Source organism: Tyto alba, unplaced genomic scaffold (genome assembly GCF_018691265.1).
Source record: "Tyto alba isolate M040663 unplaced genomic scaffold, T.alba_DEE_v4.0 Super-Scaffold_1000006, whole genome shotgun sequence".
In the NCBI taxonomy this organism is placed as follows: Eukaryota; Metazoa; Chordata; class Aves; order Strigiformes; family Tytonidae; genus Tyto; species Tyto alba.
Genome location: NW_024881272.1, coordinates 4,628,485 through 4,655,220, shown reverse-complemented (window position 1 = coordinate 4,655,220; position 26,736 = coordinate 4,628,485). Strand labels below are relative to the sequence as shown.

General features: G+C 49.2%; 1 protein-coding gene across 1 annotated transcript in view; it reads right to left on the bottom strand.

Annotated features, from left to right (window-relative positions):
- PAPPA2 (pappalysin 2) overlaps positions 1 to 26,736 on the bottom strand; it is a 93,548-nt gene that overhangs the window by 32,329 nt on the left and 34,483 nt on the right. Inside the window, exons 4-14 of the mRNA XM_042786352.1 lie at positions 24,860 to 25,153; positions 23,917 to 24,109; positions 22,266 to 22,387; positions 19,930 to 20,422; positions 19,263 to 19,391; positions 17,684 to 17,775; positions 17,236 to 17,429; positions 15,889 to 16,026; positions 12,337 to 12,472; positions 11,874 to 12,093; positions 2,158 to 2,329 (exon numbers count right to left, since the gene is read on the bottom strand). Of these exons, the coding sequence (XP_042642286.1) occupies positions 2,158 to 2,329; positions 11,874 to 12,093; positions 12,337 to 12,472; positions 15,889 to 16,026; positions 17,236 to 17,429; positions 17,684 to 17,775; positions 19,263 to 19,391; positions 19,930 to 20,422; positions 22,266 to 22,387; positions 23,917 to 24,109; positions 24,860 to 25,153 (2,183 nt within the window). The remainder of the gene's footprint in view (positions 1 to 2,157; positions 2,330 to 11,873; positions 12,094 to 12,336; positions 12,473 to 15,888; positions 16,027 to 17,235; positions 17,430 to 17,683; positions 17,776 to 19,262; positions 19,392 to 19,929; positions 20,423 to 22,265; positions 22,388 to 23,916; positions 24,110 to 24,859; positions 25,154 to 26,736) is intronic.

The following is a 26,736-nucleotide window of genomic DNA, read 5'->3' as shown; positions in this document are numbered from 1 at the left end:
AGTATGTTGAAGTATGAAAACAGCAAATGGCCCTTGGGGTAACACACAAGTCACCTGCACAAGAGACCTTCTAACACTCGGTCTGTAATTCCGTGCCTCTAGAAAATGCCAGCTGCACGCATGCTGCCTGAGCAGCGCCAGAGCACGTCAAGGGGAAAAGGAAAATCCCTTCAAGATACACTACAACTTCTTGAGCTACAAGTTATTCCCAGCTCTGTGCACTGCAATTTTCTCCCCTAAGAGCTCAAGTCTTATTTCGGCTGTTGACAGGCAGCTCTGCTGTTGATTGTTTTTCCCTAAATGCACAGATTCTCTCTTGCCTCAGCCCTAGAGACCCCACCAAAATCAGAGGTTCATATAACCTCATTTACAAATCCTAATTACCTGGCCCCTCTTCCACAGCTGGGGACTTCATGAGAACCCCACAGTGGTCCCACCACTAAACTTGATCAACATGTGCCACGGGCTGCGTCAAAACAGTGGTGGATGACTGTGTGCCACGAGCAACCTGGCCTAGAGAAAGGTCTCCCTAGCCATGGCAGGGGGCTTGGGCTAGATGATCTTTTCAAGGTCCCTTCCAACCCCAGCTGTTCATTGATTTCTACTCCTAGACCACTAACCCCAGCCCAGCAGTCCTCAGGCAGGGGCTGCAGACCAAAGAGGTGTCTTTTAACTGTTCCTGATGTCCCTGCACTGGCTGAGTACAACCACACTGCTTGTACAGTCAAGTGTGTGACCTGTCCTCCCAGTCAACACATTTTGTTTGAACGTGGATGTGGTGGCTCTGAAGGACATCACTAAATTTGAGTCTGGTACTCTTGGGTGTGCAGCAGGATCATGGTGTAGCCAAACCAGGCGGAGAGGATACTCCAGGAGAACTGCATGCATTTTCCTCAAAAGCCTCAAGATGAGTAGGGTCACACAGCCAAACCAGTAACATCACTGGAGGGCTCAGGGCAGGGCACTTGCAAGCTGCCATCTGCTGTGACAGCCACACGGTGAAGCTCTGTCCAGAAGTTTCCCATCTTGCTGCCAAACTCAGGAAAACTGTCACCCGAGGCAGATTTATTTTGTGCGGTTTCATTTCAGAAAACGGGAACATTTTGTTTTCCCTGGGCATGCCTTGGCCCACAGAGCCGTGCGGCCGTGTAATTAATAACCTCCCTGGTATCAAGGGGCCAAGCAGTGCATCCCAGTCGCTCCACTGCACTTCCCAGTGCCCACATCTTCTTCGGTGAACACCGGTGGCTGCAGCATGGGAAACCTGCCTGCCAGGCACCATGAGTGTTTGCAATTCTCAGAGGAGAGGAAGGGTCCTCCCTGTCGCCGTGGCCTGACTCACCTCCATCTGTCTCCACTCCGTGAGAGTTCACGCTCTCCCTCAGGCTGACGTGGGGACCAGCGCAGCCCCAGAGGCTCCTGTTCCCCCTCCAGGAACAATCTAAGAACAGGACACGCTGTGCCCACGGCCCTGACAAGGTGACTGCCCGGACCCGAGGCAGCTCGGCTCCCAGGGACACGGTGATCCCAGGTCTCCTCCATCAACAGCTGAGAGCCATGCTGGCTTGTGACTTTTACGAGGCATCCCCCAGCACTCTGGAAAGTGGGATGAACTCGTTCATGGTGACCTCTGCGCTGCCCCGCTGGCATGGGCAGTGTTATTGCAATACAACACAAAGGAAGAAAAGCTCTCCGTGCTGTCGGCTGCCTCCAAATATAGTCGCTCTGCAATGACTTCATTTTTTCCTGAGCCACTAACTTCAGCTTTAAGAGAGAAAACATCCCAGGGATGTTTAACCCTCCCAGCAATGCCCATCTGAGGAACAGAAATGTCTACCTGTCCCTCTGCAGGAGTGCACCACCCTGGTGTGGGACATCCCCTGCAGTGGTTTTTAGCCTGACAGAGCTGTGTCTGCAGGCAGCACTGGGCTAGGAGAGCTAGGAGGACTGCAGCGAGGGAGGGAGAGGGGTGTCCAGAGCAGGACCACCGGCACCAGAGCCTCCACTGGGCTGAGGTTTGTTGGAAAAACATCGAGGAGGTTAGGGCTGGAGGAACAAGGTGTCCTGGGGTCACTCCAACCACCTCGGGGTGGTTAAACTTAACTGTCCCTCTGTCCAATGAGCCATGAGGTTACCCCCACCCTGAGGTCCACTCACCTGTGTGGAGCCCAGGATCTTCCCATTGCTGGAGCAGGGGACGAAGCCCTTTTCACAGGTGACGGTGCACACCATGTGCCTCGGGCCATCAGAGGAACAGTTGAGGGTGTCAGCGTGAGCAAGCGCCGGCCGCATGCAGCTCCCCGACCCCGCACAGGCACCATGGACACAGCTATGGAGGAGAAGAGGGAAGGGATCAACCAGCGGGTCCCAGGACTACTTCATCAAGGAGGGGCTCTCTCCGAGTGGCACCTGTGTGGGATGCTCAGCGGGTCACAGATGTGCACCTATCCATCAGCCCCAGCTTCTTCCAAGCTTGAAATCTCCTGACAATGATGCCAAGAGGGTATTTTTTTTTTTTTTTTCCCAGCTCTGCCTTGGCTAGACCTCAGCCTAACCCCAGCCCACACCTTCCCACAGCCCATCGTGTCCTTCCAAGCTGATAAAAGGATGTATGGCCCAACGATGCACCTTCCAAAATTCTGGCTGTCTGGTGGGGCTGCTCCAGCTTCTCTGCCCCAGGGTGTGCAGGTTGCACTGCACAGAGCTGGCACACAGCCTGGCACCAAAGGGGCTGGTGATCCTCGGTGTAGGTGGACCAAGAGAAGGGAAGGGACAGGGAGAGGGCAGGCAGATGGCATATCCAGCAAGGCCACAACCTTCCCATTATCAAAAGGGGAAAGTTGGCTTCAGATGGTCCTATCAAGCAGCACTCCTGAATGCCCAAGGAGTAAAGCCATAAACAGCAGTCATTGTAGTACCTTTCTGAGGGGGATGCAGCTTCTCCCGCAGCAAGGTGGTCTCTACCACGTGACAATTTCTCATCTCCAACATGCTCAAATCATACTGGACACCAGAGAACTTGTGGCAAGAGGCCTCCCAAAACTGTGCTCTGCAGTGCCACAGGAAGCACTCCGTTAGACTCGGGCATGATTTCAGCCACTGACGTGTGTCCTCCCATAAATACTCTGCTCACACGTGTGTCTCAGACACTACTGTTTGGGGATAGACAGAGGACAGGAAGGGATCTGCACTTTCCAAAGGCAATAAAGCCCAGACAGTAGCACTGGGTGTTTCTCCTTCCTGGTAACTTGAATCCACACCTCAATTTCAGTCAGACTTAGTGCAGAATAAGACAAGATTTGTTGCAACAGATGGTCAGGAAGAAAAGATCTTTTTAAAGCCTTTGCTGATAGAAGGGCAATGGGTATGTCAAACCCTGTATTAGACATCAGAGAACTCACAAAGGATTCTCCAACTGCAAGGAACGGCTTAGCTGGAGAATAAACCTCTGCAGATATTAGGTAACCATCCATGAGATGTTCTTCAAACTGTGCACAGTCCTCCCCTAGACCAGGCAGCAGAATTTCCTGAGCTTCATGTTCACACAGCTACACCTCAGCTTGTGGTGGAAGGGAGAAGCTGGACATGCCACAGCTGTCCCTCCACCCCACTGCTGTCCCCTTCCCACTCTGCTTTGATGGTCTTCAGCACCTCTGCTCTTCCCACAGACCCACACACCATTTCAAGTCTGTGCACGTTGATGCCAGGGTCTTTGGAATCAAGACCATCTCAATACATACCTGTCCAGCTCTGCAGACTCAGCTGTGGCCACCAAGGTGGATGCAGATAAGAGGAGGAATTACCCTCCCCCATGCACCACCTCAAGTTACAAGAGGTCCCAGGAAAGCTAGCACTGTGTCACCCATCCCTTGGAAATAAACAGCCCCCTCCTTATGGCAGCAGCTTCCCACCAAGGACCAGTCGTTAGGACTGATTAATTAAGCATCACAAATAATCCCATGGTGAGTAAGAGGAGTACTGGCCAGATGGCTACAGTCTCCATGAGTGAAATGCAGCCAATAGATTAATTACCTGGGATGGAAAGAGGCCAAGACATGGGGCTGACACAACAGGTCCCCCAGGAAAATGCCCTGGTTATCTGGGGGTCAAGTCTTCTCCTTTACCAAATGGTATAGGTGCAAAAACTGACATCAGCCCTTCTGAAGCAGGGGCAGAGGTGCTGCTGCTTCGGTGATAAATGGGGAGAGGAGGGGAGGGAGCTGCACCCGAATGCCTCCCCTCTGCTCCCTGGTTTGCACAGGGCTGCCGACAGTTTTTATGCACTGCATTTTGCCCAGCCTTTGCCTCTTGCCTTCACTCAACCTCTCCAGTCAAGGATGCATGGTTAGAAATCCCACAAACAACACCAAAAGAAAAAAATAAAATAAATAATAAAGAAAAATAAATCGGTGCCGACAGGGTCATTAAGGGAAGGCGATGTGCTGTTGACTCCGGACAAGTCCACCGAGCCAAAGACATGGTGGAAACCTGCAAGCCACAGCCCTGAAAGAGCCGGTGGGCACTGGAGGGGACCACAAAGGAGAATAAGAAGAAAGGGGCTGTTTTTTCAATGCAGACCTGTTTATGAAGTGAGAAATGGTTTCAGGGCAGCTGCTGCAAATTCTTTCACTAGCTTATATTTCCATTTGCTTCCTTTTTAAAGAATTTGTTTTATGAGCACAGCGTTTGTCAGGTCATTAGCTTCTGAGGGCATCTGGTACCAATTGTAGCCCTCTCCTCTCCCCTCCCCTCCCGCAGTCACCTTCTCCGGGCGGTTGCTTTGCTCCCTGCTTGTGCCCCCGGCGCACGCACGCACACTCCCATCCCCGACTCCACCTCCCCATGACGGAGCCACTGTCCCGAACCTCCTCGTCTGCATGCCTCTGCACACGCGTGTGCGGAAGGGGCTGAGCTTCTCCCCTTCCCAGCCTTGCTCTTGCATCCCATCCCCTTCCTTGACAGCCACGGGCACACGGAGAGAGGCGGCTGGTGCACAGCATCCCTCCTGTCATGGTTCTTGGTGCCACCACAAAGCCATTACCCCTAGGTGCCTTCCAGGCACATGGGGATCATCCAGCCAAATCACAGACCAAGCGTTGGGAAGCGGGTCTGGGAGATGAGCGGTGGGTACATCTCATGGTGGGTACATCTTGGTGTAGGCTTGGTGTAGCCTACACCAAGCAGCTGTAGGCTACAGGGCAGCTGGATGGCCCCACCAGGACCCCAAGACACCTAACTCCATCTGCTGATGAGGTTGACGTTGAGCTACGGAGCATACGCTCATCACAGCACTGGTTTCGGAGGGGGCAGGGGGTGGTGGCACCCTCCGGCCACATCCAGCCAGGCCCAGTGCTTGGTTGGAGCAGCTCTGCTGGTGCTGGCGGAGCGACAGCGTGGTGTCTGGGGGCAGCCTCGGCACTCGGGACAATGCTGTTAATTAAATAAGAAGTAACAAAGCACTGATCCTTTTCAGCACTACTGGTCACATTTTGGTTTTCCAGTAGTTTAGAAATGTAACCAGCAATGCTGGTATAAAGTGGATCTAGAGATCAGCAAGTTTCTTACTTTATTCTTATATATTTAAAAATGTTATATAGATTAGTTATAGAGATGGGATTGATAATTATAGGATATAATAGCAAAATACTTCTTTTCATATACACCATGCACACAAACTTTATGTGCATATAGATATATTTGAGAAATAATTAGCTTTCTCTTTGCCCCAAAAGATGACTAACTTATCGCTGTTTTCTCTGTGACTAGCAGCCTGCTCGTCCCACAAATATCCAGCAAGTTTTATTTTGAAAACGATACGAGACCTATAGACTCAAATTCTGAGAAGCTGTTCTCATTCTACACGTAGCTTTGAAGACTGGTGCCGCTAGTCCAGACCTGAAGAGGGAGTCACATCACTTAAAGCTGTCTGATTTTTTTCAAATATACTAGTAAGCCTAAAATATGTATCATCTCCACCTACAAACTTTGTCTTGGTCACTTCCTTTATCATCATTATTATCACCGTAATTATCACTGTGATATTCTGGGGCAGTACACCCTCGAGCCCGATGGTGTACAAGTACAGGACAAAAAAAAAAAAAAAAAAAAAAAAAAAGAGAGAGAAGCAAGCTATGTGGCCTGGCCCCATCACAATCCACATGCCTTACCAGGGTTCGCGTAAAGTGAGGGAATAAATCACTGCTCCCAGCCGCTGGAACACCCTAACGAAGGCTGGACGAGGAAATTGTGCAGTTAGCCCAGTTCTGATCTCAGCATGAAGGAGCTCTTTCTCCTTTTGATGATAAATGAAATTCCTGTATCGCAGCTGCAAACTCCTGACTTTTGCCCATTTCTGATTCAGGCCATATAAGATGTGGGACGAGCCAATATTTTTTTTTTTCTGTATGAAACATCCAAAAAAATTTCTATTTTTATCCATGCATCTTTTGAAGCTCAAACTAATGATTTGTCAACTACATTTTTACAAAATACCAAGGTTTTTCTCCTAACTTATTCCACATCAGCACCAGCCTGCATGATTTTCTGGGCTCACCAAGTCCCCTAACTCGTACATCAAAGAAAGTTTCAGATCTGGAAATTTGTGAAATTCAGCCTAGTAATGGCCCTAACTGCTCTGGAATGATAAGAGCTTTGCTCTGAAATGGGATCAATTCCATAAACTAGAGTAAAACTTTTCCTTTGGGATTCTTCATCTTTCTAAAATAAAAGCAGGAAGTAACTGCCAGCAGTGGAGCACATTGAGCCAGTGATGGCAACGCTGGTAGGAAGATATTGTTTTGTTGTGACAAAACAAATTCTGAAAAGCTGAAATTTTGCATTTTACAGAAATTATTTCATGGAACCCAGAAAATACTGATGGATTTACCCAAGTCAAGCTAAGCCAAGCCAAATATGGTGCAGCTGCCTAAAGTATAATAAATCATCCGTAAATTGGTGTAGTATCTACCCAAGCTTTCAACCCAAAGATTGATCCTAAAACAGCCCTTATCATCAAGGTCCAACTTTAACAGGAGAAAATTATTATAAGTTTATCTCATGGTGAAAATTTTGGGGGAGAGAGGGTTATAAGAGATGTTGATGGAAAGGTAAAGGCTTCAGCCAAATCTCCTGAAGTTAAAAGTAGTCACTGCATGTACTCTGGTGGAGTCTGGATTGTAGCACTGAACATCAATGAGATAAAGGGTGTTTACCCCAATGTGGTCTAGCAAAAGAGAATAGCTAGGAAATGAGAAAAGGTGTTTTGGAAACACTTGGGAATTTCTCCCTTCGGGCGTGTTTCTTGTGAAGGGGAAAGGTCTCACTTTTCCAGTAAATCTGATGGCAACCATCCTTGTGGGAGCAGGCTACGTGTACAGACCCAACGGTGGTGATGCTTCTTGATTACTATCTTCATTGAGGTTGCCATCTCAAGAAAAGATGTTTGCTTCTGTACATGAGTCCCAAAGAAACTTGGCAAAAATATAACAGCTCTGTGAGTAATCCGCTGCCACCTACCTCACAGATAGAGAAAAGGCACAAGCAAGATGGCAAATGACTTGTTGGCCTCTCCATAGCCATAGTGCCAAAGGAAGAAAAAAAAAAATCAAGAACAGGTCAATCTTAATATATTTCCAGACAGTTCCTTTCCATGGTTTTTTTTTGCTTTTTTGTTGTTGTTGTTGTTGTTTGCTACACCAAAGTAAATTTATAGAAGCACAGAAAATGAGTCTGAATGGGTTGTCAAGTTTGGTCTAGTCAGCTTCCCAGCCTGAGGCAGGACAGACCAAACCTTCCATCTCTCCTGGGAGGAGTTGGCCTGACTCCTTCTGGAGGGCAGATGGCCCACCTGCCCATGAGGCCAGGACACAGGCAGGATTTATCTGAAAATGCACCCTTGAGGAACACCGGCAGATATCTCAAACACCACACTTATCCATATCCAATCCCCAAAGCAACACACTGCACCTCATTTCTGTCACCTCCTATCTTGTCCAGAGAAATTCACTTCTGATCAACATCCACCACCAAGACATAGAAATAGCAAAGGCATTTCAAAAGGGAGCTGCAAGCAGAAACCATAGCTGGACTGCAAGACTTGTAAGGTTTAAGGAGGAAAAAAATATTTATCATGACAGAGAAGAGATAGTGAGAGGATCTGATCACTCTGCACAGACATACATACACAGAAAAGTAATCAGTAGCAGGAGGCATTTAGACATTTCTGACAAGGATGGAGCAAAAGCAACAACTTCCACCTTGAAATCAGAAGCAACTTCTCAGCAGAGAGGGCTACTGGATATAAGAATAGCTCATCAGGGGAGATGGTTGACTCATCACCTCCTACGGCCTATAACATAAGGGAGCCTCCTGAAGGACACGTTCTTCACAGAAGGTGGATTAAATGCTAATGCCTGTACATAACATTAGGGAAGGCAGGGCAGAACAGGGGCAGGAGGGCTGCAGCGGCACACCAAGGGCTCTGCAAGCAAACCTTGGCATCTCCCAGCACTTGCTTCCTTCTTCACTGGCCACGGAGAAGACAAAAGTCTTTGTGTGCTTCACGCAGTGTCCACACAGGTAAGAGAATAAGGAATCAAGATCAAGCTTCAGGGTTTCACAAGGACACTGGCTGGGAGGACAGAGTGGGGACAGAGGTACACCTTGACCTGAGAATGTCTCAGCCCATCGGGGGTGACCTTGAGATCCATCCACTTGGCGCATGGTCCCTGACCACGGGGCAGCCCAGGCCAGGGGAAGGAAATGAAACACCAGCATCTCTACCCAGGGCCCTCACAAATTTTCACACCAGCACAGATGCAGTTCATAAATTGACAGTGCATAAGTTTGGCACCTGGAAGGAAGAAAACAAACCAAATAAAACCTGCTTCAGAAATGGCCCTCTTTGCTGAACAAAGTTTAGCAATTGAAAATGTATAAACAGCTCCCTCCTCCATCTGATTTTCTCTCCCTGACATCCACTTTCCACATAAAAGGAATCCAAACCAGACGCCCCTTGATGCAGTAAACCCACTTTTGGGGGAACAGAGGAGGGCGCTCACACAGGAAATAAAAGCATAATGCAGATTGCATTTCGTAGCACCTTCCCTGTTAACTTGCCAAGGCATTTCCCAGCATATGCTAACATAAAATAAAAACACACTAAAAATAAAACCAAGCTAAAAATAAACATAACAGAGGAAATCAACAATGTTCCCCTGCTTCAGTATATAGCCTGTACACCAAGGGAAACAGGAGGGACTGTGGCTCAGTTTTAAAATACAAAGAAAAGGATGAAAGCTGGAGAGTTTGAGTTTCCTGGGTGGAAACTTGCTAAAAATCTGATTTCTGCTTGACCTCATAAGCTTGTGATTGGGTACAGAAAGCAAAGAGCCCCGAGCTGCTGACAGAGACAGTAGAGAGGGACTCTTAGTGCTGGTAGCAAAGTGAGAGGGAGAGACACCACACTGTTTTGGGCTGCAAGTGTTCTTCCAATCTTCAGTGCCTCAAGAGGGTCCGAAAACAGAAAGCAACTCTTTTTTCAAAACAAGGATGTACTTTGATAGCACCAAACCCCTGCTGCATCCTGACCTGGAGATGGATGCATTTCATCAGCAAAAACATGATCCCTTTGTTTTCCCCAGCCTGCAAAGCACTTTGAGATCCTTCAATATGAACAATGATACAGAACACCAAGCTGTCATGTATTTATTATTTTGGCAATGAGCAATTCTAGACTGAAGTTGGGAAATCTTTTTTTTTTTGTTGCTTTTGTTACTATCCCTTCCTTGGGTTATTTTAGGAAAGCGCTCACGTGCACGTACAGTGTATATAAGGCTGGGTGTGTGCAAATGGTCAATTCAATTCTTTACGGGAATAACACAACTTCTGTGATCTTTTACAGTCAAATGCCTCTAAACTTCTTAAGATTTTATATTCCTGTTTTTTTATAGGGAATTTTTTCCCCAGACTCCACCTGCCTTATATGAAATGGATTATTAGCCATAAAAATAAAAATACTGCTGTACTTTAGATTTTGAAATGAAATAGATTTTAAAAATATAATAAGGGGGGGATACTTGGATGTTTCCTGTCTTAGCAGCAGATCCTTTATTATTAATGAGGCTACTGGAGGCTGTAAGCCTAACCTCCTCTAAATATTCAAGCCTTTTATCCAGAAAAGAGACACTATAAAATAGCATTTCCTACTCTGAAAACTCTGGGGATCTGATTTCTTCCCAGTGTTTGCTAAGGGCATGTGTGTAACCTGCAATTCAGCATACAGCAGCTAAGCCAAGGCCACGGGGAGCCCGCAGGACAGTGGCAAGAGGAGGAGGAGGAGGAGAAGACATGAGGATCCTTCTGGGTCCCACTGTTCCCACGCAAAGGGGACAGCACACAGCTCTGGGAACTGGCTTGTGCTTCAGCTACAGTGAGACTCTTAAAGAGGAAAATAGATGTTTTTCTCTTATTTGTCCCTATATGAGCTTCTCCCCATCCATAGGCGATGGTCAGCTGCGTCCAATCTACTGCTCCTTGCAGTCACTTCTGAGGGGAAGGAGGAAGCTCCCAAGCAATGAGAACGCAAAATTATTTTAAAGGATGAGAAAATGTAATTGAAAAACCACATCAGTTGGCTGGGGTCTTAGAAGCATGTGTGTATATAGCTGTAATGGCTATCAGGAGGAAACAGACTGCATTTCAGGTGGACATTGATCCTTTAATGTAAGGCTGAGAATAATATTTATATGCTGACTCACTGAGATTTATGTCTCTGTGTAAATCACACATGTACTTGAAAAAAAAAATAAAGTAAAAAGCAACTGCAGAATATTCACGGCTTCTGGAACTCTACATAAATCAATTGTGCCATGATCACACAATCTTTTAAACAAACACACACACCCTTATTATCGAGGATGTTTGTCCAGTCAGGGCCATCAACAGAAGTAGAGTGACAGCAGCAGCGATGTGATGACCCTAGCCAAAGACCTTCACTCTTAACGGCCCCACAAATCCAGCAAAGCTTGCACCCAAAAATCAGTATTCCCAGTGGTATGGCTTGAGTAACTGGCTGAACCAGAGCCCTGGATTGGCACGCTTGGGACTTCAGGGAGCCTGGGATCCAAAAGCAAAGCCAGACTCGGCAGGTCTGGATGTTGTCAGTCCCACTACCCCCACCCAGGACAGAGCTGAGCACCATCCTTTCCTTTGGCACGCTCTTTCTGCCTTGTTTATTTTGTCTATTTTTGACAACAGTCCCTTCCCCATCCTTTTGCCAGCAGGACCTACTTGGAGAGCAGGGCCCGTGCTGCAAATGCTGCCGCTCGTTTGCTGCTTTATGAAGACAGGCAGATGCCTGCAAGCGCCGGACATCAATAAATTAAAGCGCCGTTGATACTATTATTGTTATTGCCGCATTACGATGAGGGCAGTGTGGGATTTGGCGAGGAGACTGGGATAGATGGGAGGCCAGCACGGAGAGGAGGAGGAGAGATTCATCCCGACCTCCTGCAGTGTGGGGAAGACTGGAATGGATGGACACGGAGTTTGTAAAGCACAGCATCAGCAGCACCCCTCGGTAATGACTCCTCAGCAGAGGGAGCTTGGTTTTCCCACCAGGGAACAGCCCTTTAATGCAGTTTTGTGCAGAAGCGTGGGCCACAGACAAAATCTATTTTCCTGCCTTCCCCCCTCACAGCGAGATAAGCAAATCAAGACTCATTCCACCGTTTTTTCCAATAACACCTCAAAAGCCACGCGAATAGCGATGGGACACTCGGTGAGTAGACGCAAACTCCAGAACCAAAGCACAAATCCCCAGAGGAGGTCGGTATTCTGGGTGCCGGTCAGGAAGTGCCCTGAGGGGACCATACCTGTAGCGCTGGTGGCCGTGTCCCTCCTGGTGTTGCAGGAGGCAGGTGGCGGGGCCAGAGGAACCAGGCTGAGCTGGGGTCCGCAACGCCACGGCCGCGATGCCCACGAGCGGGGAGGAGAAGTTGAGCAGCACCGAAGCAGCCCGGTGGGATGGAAACTCCTGGCTGTGGGTCACGTTGATGACGAGGGGGTTGTGCTGGCATGACAGCTCGTACATCCCTGCGAGATAGGGCAAAGAAAGAAGCCACTAGCTCAGCTCCAGGAGTATTTTTTCTGCTTTCAATTTCCTTCTTATTCTCCCCCCCCCCATCCCAACAGCCCAACTTGGGAAGTAAAAGATGTTGTGAGGGGGGACAAAGGACAGCAGCGCCCAATCCAGTGGGAGAACACAGCAGTGGTGAGGGCTCTTGGTGTCCCTGCTGCGACAGCACAGACTGGTGCCACAGCCCATAGGTTGCTTACCCAAAGAGCGGTTCAGCCCATCGACGTCGCTCAGCTGGACAGTGACCCTCGGCTTGCGCTGGTTGCTTGGGATGGTGCCGTCGGAGGCCAAGAAGACCAGGAGGGAGGTGGGCACTGCAGGTCTCTCAAAACACACCTGGGCAGGATGGCACGAGACCCCAAGAGCATACATACCAAGTACAGACTTTCTGATCCCATATATGCAAGAGGGAGAGAAAGAGGGAGCGTGGTGAGAGTGTAGGAGCAGGGTTAGAGGGTCAGAGACTGCAGATGTGCAGGGCAGAAAACAGGTGGAAAGAGAGCAAGGAGGGAGGGAAGGGTGCAGGAACACAGTTCTTTCCCTCCCTAATTCCCTTTATCCCTTTCACTAGCCTTCCCCACATGTATCGGTCCCGCCTTGCCATAAATTTATGGTGTCCTCCCAGCTTCCACATTTGCTGCTCTTAAAATTGAGCAACACCTGATCAAGATGTGGATAACCTGTTTTCTGCCCTCCCTTCACCAGGCTCCGACTCCCACTTCACACAGCGCCCATCCGGGCAAGCAAGGCACCCAGACATCACAGATACCAGCCCTTCCACCAAAACATTTCTATCGAGAAAAAAACCTCCAAAGAACAGCCACAGTACCCAGAGTGACTACAAACTGTCTGTCAGCCAGCACACGGAAAGATTTGTGGGAAGAAGTCCTGCCTGCTAGGAGAGCCGACAGCTCCCCACTTGTCTACAGCCCCGAAGGCTACAGGAGGCAGTCGGGAAACTTGTGGCATCAATCATAGCAGGGCAGATGTTCTTTGGAAGTAAGAAGATAGAAATGTTTTTCTCCCCCACCCTGTTGACCCCCACCTAATGCCGAGATGTGTTTTGATCAAGATCCACCCTATGGAGTGTTTTTGTTGAACGCTGGCGTGGAGGGAGCCCAGAAAATTCAAGGCGAAGGTGTATTTTGGAGGAGGACAAGTTCCAACTGGCCGGGCACAGCCCAAAGGAGCAGACTGCAGGAGCGGAGGGGACAACCACCCGATCTGTGATGGCAGCCCAGCCTCGGGGTGGTTTGTGCCACGCCAGGCATTGCGTGCATGGGAGCAGGAGGAAAACTTGGGCTTCAGCCCAGGGCTCCCACCCTGCAGGGAGGTGCTTGGCCGCAAACACCCCACAAGCAAGTCCTGCCGCTGCCTACAGGCTCCTTTAGCCAGGGTTTGCCCTCCTGCAGCGCTGGCCTGGCTGCAAGGAGTGGACCAGGAGGCTCAAACATAGTTATTTGGTCCATCCCCACTGTCTCCCTCGGTGAGAAAAGTAGGGGGAGAAAGGAAAAGAAACAGGAAAGCAAGAAAGGAGGAAAGTGAGAAGACAGACAAAGAAGAGCCAGCAGTGCTCACCACCTGCGCCAAGGAGCCCCAGGACAGAGCTGCAGCTGGGAAGCCCCAAGGAGCTGGCTGATTTTAACCCAGTTACCTGTTGCCCACTCCCCTCCAAGCATGGTTCCTCAGGGGAGGAGAAATGGCTGAAGCCAGTTGAGGCTTTTCCTGGACTATGCAGCTCAAGGTGGAGAGTTTAGTCTTTCCCTTCTTACAGTGCATCTACTTGGAGGTGAAGGACACTGGTCTCAAGTTAGACCAACAGCAGCTGACTTGACTAACATCCCAATTTTTTTTCTTTTTAATACATATTATGTGCTTGGCCACAGCAGGGTATCTTCTTAATTTTTCTCCCTCCCTCCTCCGTTTTTCTATTTAATTTCCTGCATGTTACACATCCTGACTTGTGAGCAAGTGATTTCAATTTCTCTCCTCATCAGATGTGTTAAAAACTGAGAACAAAGCATGGCTGGATATCTGCAAGTCATAATGATTCCCATCTGCAGACGGACCCAAGGTGCATGGTAGATGCTTCATTAGGTGACACAGACACACAGAACTCTTGCCCCCAGCCCACTTAACAGCATGACCCAGGCTTTCCCTTGCTCATTGGTGCCACCTCTTGAGAAATGCTGTAGAAAGTGATTCCTACCACCTGATGAGCTTTGTGGTGTGGCTCTAACCTGGGTGACACAGGTGCAGCAGCCTTAAAACAGCCATGAGAGTTGGTGGCCATGAAAAACCATGCACACGTGGGTACGCATGTGCATGAACAGCACCATTCCTCTCCAGGCAGGCGGGTGTGCTAGGCAAATTGTCAACAAGAAGCTGTCTTTCCTAACTCAATATGTTACCAATCAGGCAAACTCTATTAAAAAAAGGGAAAAAAGAAAAAAAGAAAAAGGGCATATTTATTACTAGTCCATAAATAATTTTACAGGCGGAAAATAATAGCACTCCTAGAGAGAGCACAGAGAACCAGTAATGAAAGTCTTTAATATAAACATCCATAGAGGAAGAGAACTGACCACAAGCTCCAATAAAACTGGAGCACTCTTTAACCCCTGGTGAGAAGTGCAAAGCAAGCTTTCATCTAGGTAGGGCAGAGGGGGAGATTGCTGCCTTCTCACTAGCAAGGGAAGAAAGGAGGTACACTTGTCATGGCTAGAGACTGAAGCTAGAAAGTAGGTTGTGAGCACACAGACAAGGAAGAAAGGAAAAAAAAAAAAAAAAAACCAAACAAAACACACTCTAGTTAAAGTTCTTTGGAGAGACAGAGGACCTCAGAGGCAACAGCCATGTTTATTGACTCAAGTTTAAAGATTCATTAAGTCATCTGAGCATCTTGGGAAGAAGTCCTCTCTAGACAACCTCGAGCAAAGCAGGGCAAGGTGCCCCTCAAACTGCAGAGGAAGAAGCATGCCAGAGCCCAGCTTTCCAGTAACACCAGGCAACAGCCACAAAACCTCTAAACCGTGTCTGTGGTCAGAAAATCAACGCTGTAAAAATCACACTGGTCTAACCCTCAGCTCTCTGTCCTGCTCCTCTGCCTGCCGGGACAGAGAGGTTTGACCCTTCAGGTACCCTCTCAAAAGCAGCCCCCGGTCGAGCCTCCCTTGGGCTGCAGGACCAGCATCTTGGGCACAAAAGTGCCTCCTTTGGTCTGGAGTCAGCAGGGCGCAGGAGGACCTGCGTGCCACAGCCGATTGCTGTGGGGTCAGGGTGCTCAGCAGCAACCTGGAGCACTCAGGACCCCTCACAGGGTGGCAGAGTACATCCAGCTACCCTCTGTTCGCTCTTCACAGCCACGAGGAACAAAGGCAACCGGGGACTTTAAACACAGCTTGTGCCCACCCTTTGCGGATGTAACGGCACAGCATGACTGCAGGGAATAGTCAGGAGCAAGTTGTTTCTCAGCCTCAACACATTTCTGTGGGCTTCTGGTTTTGGGCACAGCCCTTCTCCTGGCAATCTGCCCCAGGATGGGTTTGCTCTTCACAGCGGGAATGGGGCAACTACATAACCAACCACAGGCATTTGGGGTTTACAAAGAGTTCAGTAGAATATGAAGTCTTATCTGAGCAGTTTTTAAGACTGCTGTAGCTCTTACAGGACAGAGAAGGATGGGTCTTTGTCACCAAAGTGCTCAGGCAAAGACAGGCCAATCCTGTGCCTGACCACACACCCTCACTTACCTTGAGCCAAACTTCTCCATCACCCAAGGGCATCCTCTCCTCATCTGGATCCTGAGCGTTGTCTTGGCTGGGAGTGCAGGGGAACCAAGCAGCCAGGGAAAGATCCTTTGGCACATTGTGAAGGTGGGATTTACATACCTGAAAGGAGAGATTTATTTCAACCCAGAAAGAAGCAAGGAGGGTGAAAGAAAGAAACAGCACCTACAAAAACCTCAAGGAAGATTCAACAAATGTTGAGAAGGATCCCAAGTTGGTTCCTAGCATGAAGACAATTAGGATGTGAGTTCCTAAGCAGGAGCAACATCTCACCACCCACACATGTGCACAGGAGGGCTTTGCCATTTTGAGGTGATGTAGATATGCTGCCTAAGCACCCCACAGTGTCCGTGGGGCTGAGTAAGAAATGAGCTAAGCTGTGAGATGCTAGGTAAGATCACAGCCTCCTGATTTTTGGCTGGGCTGATGAGATCCTAAGGTGTGATTCATTTGCCTGAATACCGGTCTTCTGTGCCATTCAATGCCCTATGGTATCCCAGACATCCCCATAAGCCTGGAAGACAAAACCTGGAAGATGTGTGTCATTCTAGAGAAGCAGACACCTGAGCCCAAGGCATCTCATTAGACATGTACATCTCTGCAATTTAATCATGCTGTAGGTTTCAAGAAGATTATTCCTTATATCAGGTCAATAGAAACGCATATATAAAGGGCTGAATATAACCTCTCTACATATTTCTTGCCCTCCTTCAGCTTGCTGGGAGAGAACATACACATACCACGTTAACACCAATCAGGCGAAATCCCATCCTAGACCTCCAGGCCCTGCTCCAAAGCCCATGTGAAAGATGGGAATTCTACCATTGATTTTTCTTTGGCTTCAGATCAGAGAGTTGGAGAGCAGCACAGATGCTGATGTATGGCATGATTTTATCCTTTCAGGCCCTGACCTTATATGGTATTAGACTTATGGGATTTTTTTTTTTTTTTTAAAACAAAAAACTAACAGTGGGACTACTCACATGCCTGAAGTTGTGCATTTAGCTGATGGGATGGGGGTGGTCACTGTTTAGCAAACTGCATGGTCAGGGGAGGTGCTCCCTGTCTTGATGAAACACCCCTCCATGTACTGTAGTTCCTGGGCTTAGGGACTACTGAAAGAGGGATGTGAGAAATGCCCCGGTGTTCTACTGGCTCCCTGCATAGGAATATAGTAATCAACGGACACTTCCAAAACTGCTCTGAAAATTTTGTTTTTGCCTCAGTATGCTCTTGGCAGCAGTGACTTCCCCAGATTTACTGCATGGGCTTTGCTAGAAAAGCCTTTTTTTTGGCCATGCCTTCACTCACCTTCACAACAGGCTCTCCAGTGACCAAGGAAGCAGGGCAGGACTTCTCCTCCTGGTGGGAGGCGTAGGCTTTCACTGCCCACAGGTCCACGTATCCATCGGGCGTGTAGGGACCGCAGTCCAGGACACTGCTTGTCTTCTCAAACAGCTCACACACACCGTCCCCATCGTGCACATAGCACAGGCTTGGTTCCCCTGCAAGACCAGTAATGACCCATTTACAAACCAGGCTCCAGGCACATAGATCTCCTGCTGCCCCAGGAGGCGTGCTGGCCATTTAGCCCTGGGATTTCCCACCACAAAGGCCTGGGAAGCTTTATGGATCACTCCAGCTGCAGATCCACATTTTGTTGGATGAGGTGCATCACCCCCTGCTCTGAGCAACAGTGTGAATGATGTACAGTTTTAACTCCTTCCTCAAAAGGATGTCTCAATCCATTTGGACTCACCAACACAGTTGAAGCCTTTTTCCTTTCTACACTTCCTGGAACAGCCATCTCCATCCAGCAAGTCCCCATCATCACATTCCTCCTCCAGGCTCCTAAGAGGACAACAGCCAGACGTGTTAACACCACTCTTGACTCAACAGTCACGATTGGGCAGAAGCCCAGGTGTGAGGACCCCCATATCTTGGTTCCATTTCCACAGAAGCAGGGAGAAGAGGAAAAGCCACATGTGGAGTAAGGTAAAGGAGAGAAAACACCATAAAGAGGTTGAAAACACAGCATATGGGAGAAGGCATGACTTTACTGTGAGTTTCTTACAAGACCTGAGGCAAGAACTATAGAAGAAAATTAAGCTATATACAATGGAAGAAGTAGAGAACCAAGCATTAAGATGACTTGCTGCTGGAGAAAGCAAGTGTTGGAGAGGGCGGGAAGTTGTGAGATGGGGCTTGTGTTTCAGTGGGAGCTAGAGAAGGAGGAGAAGGGAGAGAGAGAAGGCTAGCTCAAGAGAGGACAAGAATCAGCCCCTAGATGACATACATGACATCTCATGAGGGAAAAAAAAGCCCATGTTGTTTCCTTGAAAAGGTTCTGCCCCCATACTGCAGAAAATTGAATGGGTAAAGCTGGCAAAAATGCCTCAATTTGTACTTCTTCCTTTGTGCACAGAGTTACATATCCCAAAACACGAAGAGCAAAAAAACTTCAGACGTACATCTTGTGAAGCTCACCCATTTCCACCCTCATCTAACACGAAAGATCCACTGTGTCCCATCTTCCCACCTTTGACTCACTGTTCCACACATGGTACAAAGATAAAAAAAACTTCCACAGATAAAGCTTCCTTCATGGCATTCCCCACAACAGCTCAGGAACAGGAAAGCCTGCCAGAAATCTCAGCTTCTATCTGCCCATTTCTGCTCCTCTCACTTTTCTACCAACTTTGGAAACGGAGCCTGATGTGGTCATTTTCTCTCTCTGAATCAAGTCTTCAACTAGTATGAATTCATGTTAAGACCATACTAGGTTACACTACTTCAGCAGCTAGCTCTGATGTATGTGTCTCTGCCTTGCTGAGTCTTGTTTGATACCACAATCCCTCCTGCACTTGCTTCAATTGTTCATTTTCCTTGCACTTAAGAAAATTGTTTTTCAAGGGAGAGTGATTCTGAGTGACCTGGAAGTTGAAGTCTGAAAAAGCTAAAATATGGAAATTTGGCATAATTGTCCCCAGATGGAGCAGGTGAACCACTGGAGTCTCTCGATGTAGAGGTGGTGCACCCCTCATCATTTGTGGTCTCTAAGCAGAGACCAGACAGCTCTCTAAAGACACCACACCATGTGGGACTGAGCTTGATGTGGAACCTATTCCTGCAGGGCCACCACCAGCCCTGCTTCTCAAGACGACCATCTCTATGTACATGGCATTTTACAAAACACAAGGTCTATAGTCCAGTCTGCTGGAGGGATTCAGTTCAGCATCTTCAGCCATGTACCCATGGGTGAAGGACCAACCCAGTGCTTCCCTTTGGGGTAGAATGACCTGACAGCTTAAAGAACCTCAGCTGACAGCTTGACTTACGTGGTCACCTTCCCGTCCCCACAGTAGGGTGCTCCATGGACATGGACAAGCGGTGGAGAGGCTTCTCCTGAGGTTGTCCCAGAGATTGCCTGCACCTGGTAGTGGTACACCTGCCCAGGCGTGACTTCCCTGCAGGAACAGAGAGGACTTGAAGAAAAAGCAGGAGAGAACAGCCCATACATCTGCAACAGATTTGTTCACCATAGCTACAGAAATCACATGTGTATGCCCACACAGGATCACAGTTTGACATATGTCTTCAAACTCTAAACTGCCAGAGGCAGAGGCTGTGGGAAGAGGTTCTCTGCCAGGTCGTTCAGAGGGGCCTGCTGCTTATTTCCCTAGGGTCTGAGCTGGGGAGAAGTGGCATTAACTCGAACAATCATTTTACTAGTTGTGTTGATGGGGAAAATGTTTCTGGGTTTAATAAGCTCCTTCTAGTTAGCCTGGGCTCACGGGCAAGGGTTGTGCTACAACGGTGGGTCTGCAGCAAGGTTCCTCAACGCCGAATAGGGAATCCGCTCGTGGCATTGAAAGTGGTAATTCCCAGGGCAGGGCAGGCAACAGAAGAAAAACCATCCAGGGATTCAAATACAGGACCTGAGATGATCATCAAAACTGTCCCAGCCACCCACTTAACCTGCAACAGAGCAGCCTCGTCACTCACGTGTCAACGAACTGGCGGTGCGGCTGTACCGGGGCGGCGGGGGATCCGTTTGCAAACGGGGGGTCACGGAGGACTCGGTACTGGATCAGCTTGCAGGCAGAGCAGAGTGGGCTGTGGGGCATGGAGGTCAGCAGGGCCGTGTCTATCTCCATCCTCTCGTCAAAGGTGTAGATTTTGACTCCAGATACCTTTTTAGGGATGTTGAGCTTTACGGTAAAGGGGACGTCACAGAAGGTGTCCAGGGGGCCCAGATGGATGGACTCCCCCTGCTCTGTCAAGATTTCAATGTTAGACAGTGCCTTGGGAGAGCCCGTGGAGAGGTACGTGGTCCAGAGGGTGAGGGAGTCAGGGTAGACAGGGTGCAGGAAGCGCAGCTCCAGGATGCAGCCGTCTGGCTGGGGGCACGGCACCGTCATGTTCATGTGGTACAGGTGGAGCTCCGGACTCCAGGCCTGCAGGCTGGGCTCACAGGGCTGATCCACGTCCGGGGGCCCTGGGCAGGAGGGAGGAGGAGGAGGCTGATGAGAACCAGGGCACAGCTGACCTCACAGGGGAGCCCAGAGGGGCAATCCTCCCTGCAGTACCCCATCGGTGCTTATACACCTCTGTGTTATAGCTGCACACCCGTGCAGTTCTGTACCCACTACAGGCACGTGCCAGAGCTGGTGGCATCTGCCTTAACATCCTAGAAAGGAACAAGCACCACTAGCCTCCCAGCCCCTGGCTTGGCAGATCTGGTGTCTCACAGCCCTCTAAAACAGGGACAGTGGTCATAGTGCCGAGCTCTAGAGATGGCCTGGACACATCTGGGGAACGCGAATCTTGCTCTGTAGCCTCACAGGCACAGAAGGCTTGACAAGGGCACCTCAATACTGAGTTCCTGTAGCTCCATGGGTTTGGACATAGGCTAAGCAGAGCAGAGACCAACACTTTCCATGTGTTGAAATAGCTCAAAGGCAGGAAGGGACCAGGTCCAAAGGAAGCAGCTCTGGAAGGCTGTTCTTCCACCAGGATGGTGCCCAGGCTGACCTCAGATCCACAACCTGCCTTCCCTGGGGGTGGATTCACACCCAGCAAGAGAAACATAGCGTTGGGCTTTCAGTCTCAGAAAGCATCGCTGGAATTCATCATCCTGAAGTAGAAGTATCCTTGTCTTCATCAACCACTGCAAGCACTTCTTAAAGCCCAGCACCAACTCAAAGCCTGCACCCATATAATATTACTCTTCTAAAAACTGTAAAACTTGTCTCTCACCACAGCAAACATGTACTTGTGCTATCTGCAAGTCATACACAGGAAAAAAAATCCTGAAGCAGTTTTAACATGCCAGTTAATCAGACAGGCAGGGGAAACAGGAACTACTGACAATAAACAAGCTAAGCTTTGATTTGTTTGGTGTCACTGAATAAACACAAATTTTATTATTTCTTTAAATCTATTTCCATCCCCCCCCCCCCCAACTTACAGTGCTAGAAAGAGATACTTAAATTAAGGAGGTTTCAGACAGAAAAATCTCAGCTACATCCTGACACTCCTATTCCCAAAGCATGATCTACATCCTAAAGGTGTAATAAGGTCCAAACTGCACTTTCTCTGCAACCACTCCATTACCTTTTCAGTGGATCTCAGTGGCTCAAACGTGCAGATGCACAGAATTAACAGATCCTCTGGCCTCACAGGGTTCAACAGCAGCATGTGCACCAGGTAGAGCTCGGGGTCATTTCACCTGGTCTCCTGCCTCCTCTGCTTTGCCCTTGGAGGAGCTGAGGCAGCATGAAAAGCCCAAGGGCTCCTATGGCAGCCGCATGACCCAGAAAGTCACCACCATGCCCACAAGGTTAGTCTCTCAAACAACATCTGGGTCTCAGCACAAGAGGAGTTGTAATACCCTACTGTTCCCTTTGCCAGGGAGGAATTCCATCCAACCCAGATTGCCCGGGACTTGGTACAGACTCAGAGGGACCAAGCAAAGATCAACTCTTGCTCCCTTTGGACAAGGCTGCATCAAATGTCCCTGAGGTTTTGGATGAGGTCCCAAGATTTATGGTGTTAAGACTTTTATTTCAAATAAATGTCTCTTCCTTTGACAAGTATCTCATTAACACCTGTCTGGGCTTTGGGGTTAATAGCAGGGTCTTGGCTTGTCCAAAGCCAGCTGGCAGTTACCAGGTATCTCCCTGGGCACCTGGAAGTCCTTCCTGCACTAAAGTACCTCCCCAAAGAGGAGACAACTCACACTAAAAGAAAAAAAAAATAAAAGCTTCTTTTTCTTTTCCCAACAAGATTTCATCTCTGTATGGGGGATTCACAGGCAGGGAAAGAGAGGAAACATTTACCTTCTGCTTCTTCTGGGGTCCAGTAGCCAGAGGAATCGCAGACCCGAGGGGAAGAGGCCTCGTGCACGTACTGACGGAAGGTCCCGTCCTCTGCACAGTCGTCACAGAGCGTGTCCTGCTCCCTGCAGACAGGAGACAAAGGCATTGGCATGTCTAGTCATGACCAGTTAATTTTCCATCCATATTTGTCCAGGCAGGATCAGATGAGAAGTTGGAAAAGCCGAGCTAAGCTCTTGGGAAGTCCCTGGGCATATCCTCCTGCTTGGAACAAGCTTTGTCAAAGACGGGAGAATAAGATTGACTGTGGGACAAGCCAGATTTAATCCCTCCTCTTCTACAGGCTGAGCAGTCTTGGATGAGCCATTGAATCTCCTGTTTGCTACCCACGAAAGCAGAGCTAACAGACTTCATGCTTCCTAGGGTAATGCCTCTGCAGTTGGGTGGGTACACTTTGGTTTATCTCTGCTAAACCCCAGAGTCAGGTTTTGGCTTTCATCACTAAAGTAATACAAAATGGTCACAATAATGTCAGTTAAAGGGCGTCCCATTGTGCTTTCCAGGAAAGAAAAAAGCACTGTTTTGTGATAAGGGACAGTCTCAGCCCCTTTCCTTGACCAGTTTATTTCAGCGGATGCAGAACCACCACCCTGGACCAGCTCCTGAGCCAGTTGTGAGCAAGAACTGGGGATAGATCTGAAGACCCAGCACCTGCCTTCTAGACCTATGTTTTCCTGTTCCCAAAGCACTCCATTCCCCATTAAAGTAATTTGTTTGGATGACTTGAGGCCACCCAGCGCTCAGAGGCTCTCATGTCTGGGGGGCAAAAAGCACATGCTCTTCTAAATCCCTGGGGAAAAGGCCCATCATAGAGAGCACAAGGTCTTTGAGAAAGAAGGAAACCCCAACCCAAGAGTGTCCCAGCCGGCCTCAGACAGCCTTTTCCTTTTAATTGCAAGACACAGCTTTGTGAAGCAGCTTTAAAACAAGTTGAAAAGCTTCTTAACATGTGCTTATGGTCCCATAATAAAAGCATAGACTTAAAATGTGGTGGAAACCCAAATGCTTTAGTAAGAGGGGCTTCTGAATAGATATTGTTGGTGTATCCAGCTTTTGGTAACTCCCCGGTATCGGGGAGAAGGAAGACAGCCACCCGGCGCTTGGGGCCATGCACTGCTCACCAGCCAAACAACTCTGGTTTCTCGGCATCGTTTCTCTGGCTTGAAAAGTTTCCTGACTTACCCCCAGTTAGTTACACCATGAGTCTGTGACAGCGCTGGGAACGAAACCCAGCTCTTGCGGTTCAAGCTCCCTGCCTTAACCACAAGGCTGCATTTCCTCCTAGTAAATAGCTACTTTATACAATAAGTGCTAAATGAAACTCATTTTTCATTCCGTGATTGTACTCTGGGGTTTAAGAATTGGCTTTGCCTCCTGATGCTCTTTGGCTTCCCCTCCCAGCACCCCAAGAGCTGAAAGCTTGAAGGAGAGCCCATGTGCCAGAGGGACCATTGCAGCAGCCCGGCTCTTGTGTCTGAGGGCTCTGCTGGAGACAAGCAAGGGGGAAGGGGATGGGGGAGTCTGGGCCATAGAGGACACCTTGTCCCTTCTAGCAGGCTCCTGCCCAAGACCATCACGACAGCAGACCCCTTACCTCTCGTGGATGACACCGCTGATGGGAGGCAGCCAGTAGATGCTGAGGGAGTCCTGTGTCTGCCCCGTGACCATGGGAGGGATCGGGATGGGCACGGGCTTCTTGCTCTGGCCCCAGCGCTGGTACACCAGGTCCAGGTAGCAATGCATCCGGGCCACTTGGTTGGGGGTGAAGGTGTTGGTGCAGTCGTCATCTGGGGGAAGAGAGGCGGCAGGGATCAACCAGCGGGGCACGACAATGTGCACCCTTCCTGACCTCCAAAACCCTGTTTTGGGGACCTCTGGGAAGACCTGGAGGACCCCGGCGTGTGGTTGCTCTCCTGCCAGGACCGTCTGGTGTCGTGTGTCCCCAAAGCCACAAGATGGCACTGCCTCAGCAGCTCCACGTCCCTGCACTTGCCACCAGCGCTCCAGACTGCCGTGGACTCCAGCGCCAGCTCGCAACCAGTTCTGACCACCTGGGCAGTGCCACCACCCTCGTGGGGCTCTCAGGGGATGATGAAATTGCTCTACAGGCTTTGGTCCTCTTGGGCTGCCACAGCCCTCCGCAGCACGCCTTTAGAAACCAAGCCAAAAAGGGTGCAACTCAAAGGTCCAAAATTGTAATAGTAGTAATGATAATGGTAATAATAAGTAGTAGCAATAATAAAGTGGTTGCAGGACTGGAGAACAAAAGGCACACCACCATGCAGACAAGAATGGCCTTGGTGCATCTGCAGTGATCCACAGACTGGCAGTGAGGGAGGGATGGAAAGAGCCTGCAGCAAGAAAGGGTCTGAGATGCTGCGAGCACAGGCTGCAGCCTGCTGCATCCCTGCCCACCATGAGGGACCACATCAGTTGGGGAACGAGAGAAGGCACCACCGAGGAAGGTGGAAGGGAGAGAAACCCAAGTTTCTAGGGAAGATGACCCTTTACAACTCCTAACAACTATTGCTCATTACCTGTGTAGCTCATGTAGTTGTTGAAGGGCGTTCCCATGAAATGCGTCTGGCCGCAGGTGTCGTTGGTAGGGTCTGGATCCCGACAGAGTTTACTCTTTGGGGTGGGGGCAGTGTCAGCACAGAGGTCTCCCGTCTCCATAGACGGAGTTGTCTCCCTGCAGGGATCGTCACAAGATTCCCGCTCACTCACTCCCTTAAAGACGTGGTACAGCCCCAAGACATGTCCCACTTCATGGATCATGGTGTTCGTGTGGCCGTGCATACCATAATAAGCAGGATTGAGGACAACTCCCCCTAGAATTGCAAGTACAGAGAACATCATCCAGAGAAAGAGACATCAGGCAGCTGCTGTGACTCAACAGTGCTGTGTAAAACTCCTCTCATTGTGCTTCCAGGTCACAGACAAGGTGAAGATGGATATATTGACTCTCTTGTAGGATGGGAAGAAGGACCCTTTGCCCTCTTAGGGTGAAATGGGGTGACTGGTTTTTCCTTCCCCTTCTGATCACACCACTCACCCTAACATCTTCAACCATTTCAGCTACCATTTCCCTCTGCACGTTTTTGCATGTTTATAATACAGCATCTGCTTTGGTTCACACTGACAATTCCAAATGAGCTTTGGTGACAGGGCACCAAGCTGAAACACGCTGTGAGTTTACATGGATAATCCTTTGAACCAGAGGATAGAAGACCTTCCCTAGCCTAGACAGGGGGCTAAAGTATGCCTGCTCCCAAGGTAGGAGGAAACAACAAGGTGCCTAGCGAAGTCTTGACACACTTGGCTGTGTCAGATAGAAGCCATCTTCAGCACAAGTCCATATGAAGATTCAAATGCACTGCCGTTGGCCCCTACTGAGAAAACGTCAACAGTCTATTGCTTCAACCTCCAAACCAGAACCTAAGAAGCAAACCAAAACTCTCATGAGTTGCTGTTGCAATCCACTAACCTTCTACGACAAACCTGTCCCAAAATCACTGCATATTTTAGAGGGGGATTTTCCAAAACACAGCTTCTGAAGATCCCTTCCTCCTCTTCAGAGGGGTTTATGTGTGGTCAAGGCGAGAACCCACCATCCATCACAGTCCTACTCCTCTTCACTGGGGCACCCCAGCCAGTTGACTTAAGGGTGCACAAAGGAGCACTTCATCTCCAAGCCAGTTCGGTGCAGGTTCAACTATCAAAGATGCTGGAACGTGGGTACAGACTAAGTCCCTCCCAACTTCAGAAAATGTCCAGAGCTGCCACCCTGTACTGACCGCAACAGCATGGAGATGGGTAGGACCCATGCTGATCCTGTCCTGAGCTGCCCCTTGGCTGCAGAACAAGGTGCTTTTCCTCTCCTGCCCACCTGCCAGCCATGGGAAGAGCAAGGACCAATGATGCTGAGGAAAACCAGGTGGAGCAGAGCCTTTCCTTCACTCACGGCCAGCAACTCCTGACCTGGGATGCACACCCTGTACCAGCAACTCTGTACCACATCTGCTTGGAAACTGCCCACAAAGGATTTTCAAGAACAACACTTACCTCTCCTTCCCTAGCCTCCTTTATTTTGCCCAAATTAAAATCCTTTTGGAAACTCTACATTTTTCTCCCTTCTTTGAGGCTTTCATTGGCCATTTCTTCCCCTTTCCTCTTCTTGTTTCCTTGTTCCATCCACTTTTCCATGCTGCCTTACGGTGGAGAAGCAAGGACTGGGGAATATCAGCAAGACAAGGGGACGACCCCACCATGCACCCAGGCTGACTCTAGGCAATACCTCCATGGTGCGGGAGGCTGTTTTTACCAAACTACTTTTAACCCAGACAGCTTGGATGACAGTGCTGTGAATAGTTGGCTCCGACACATCTTGCTCCCTCCTTTGCAGGGCCCTGAA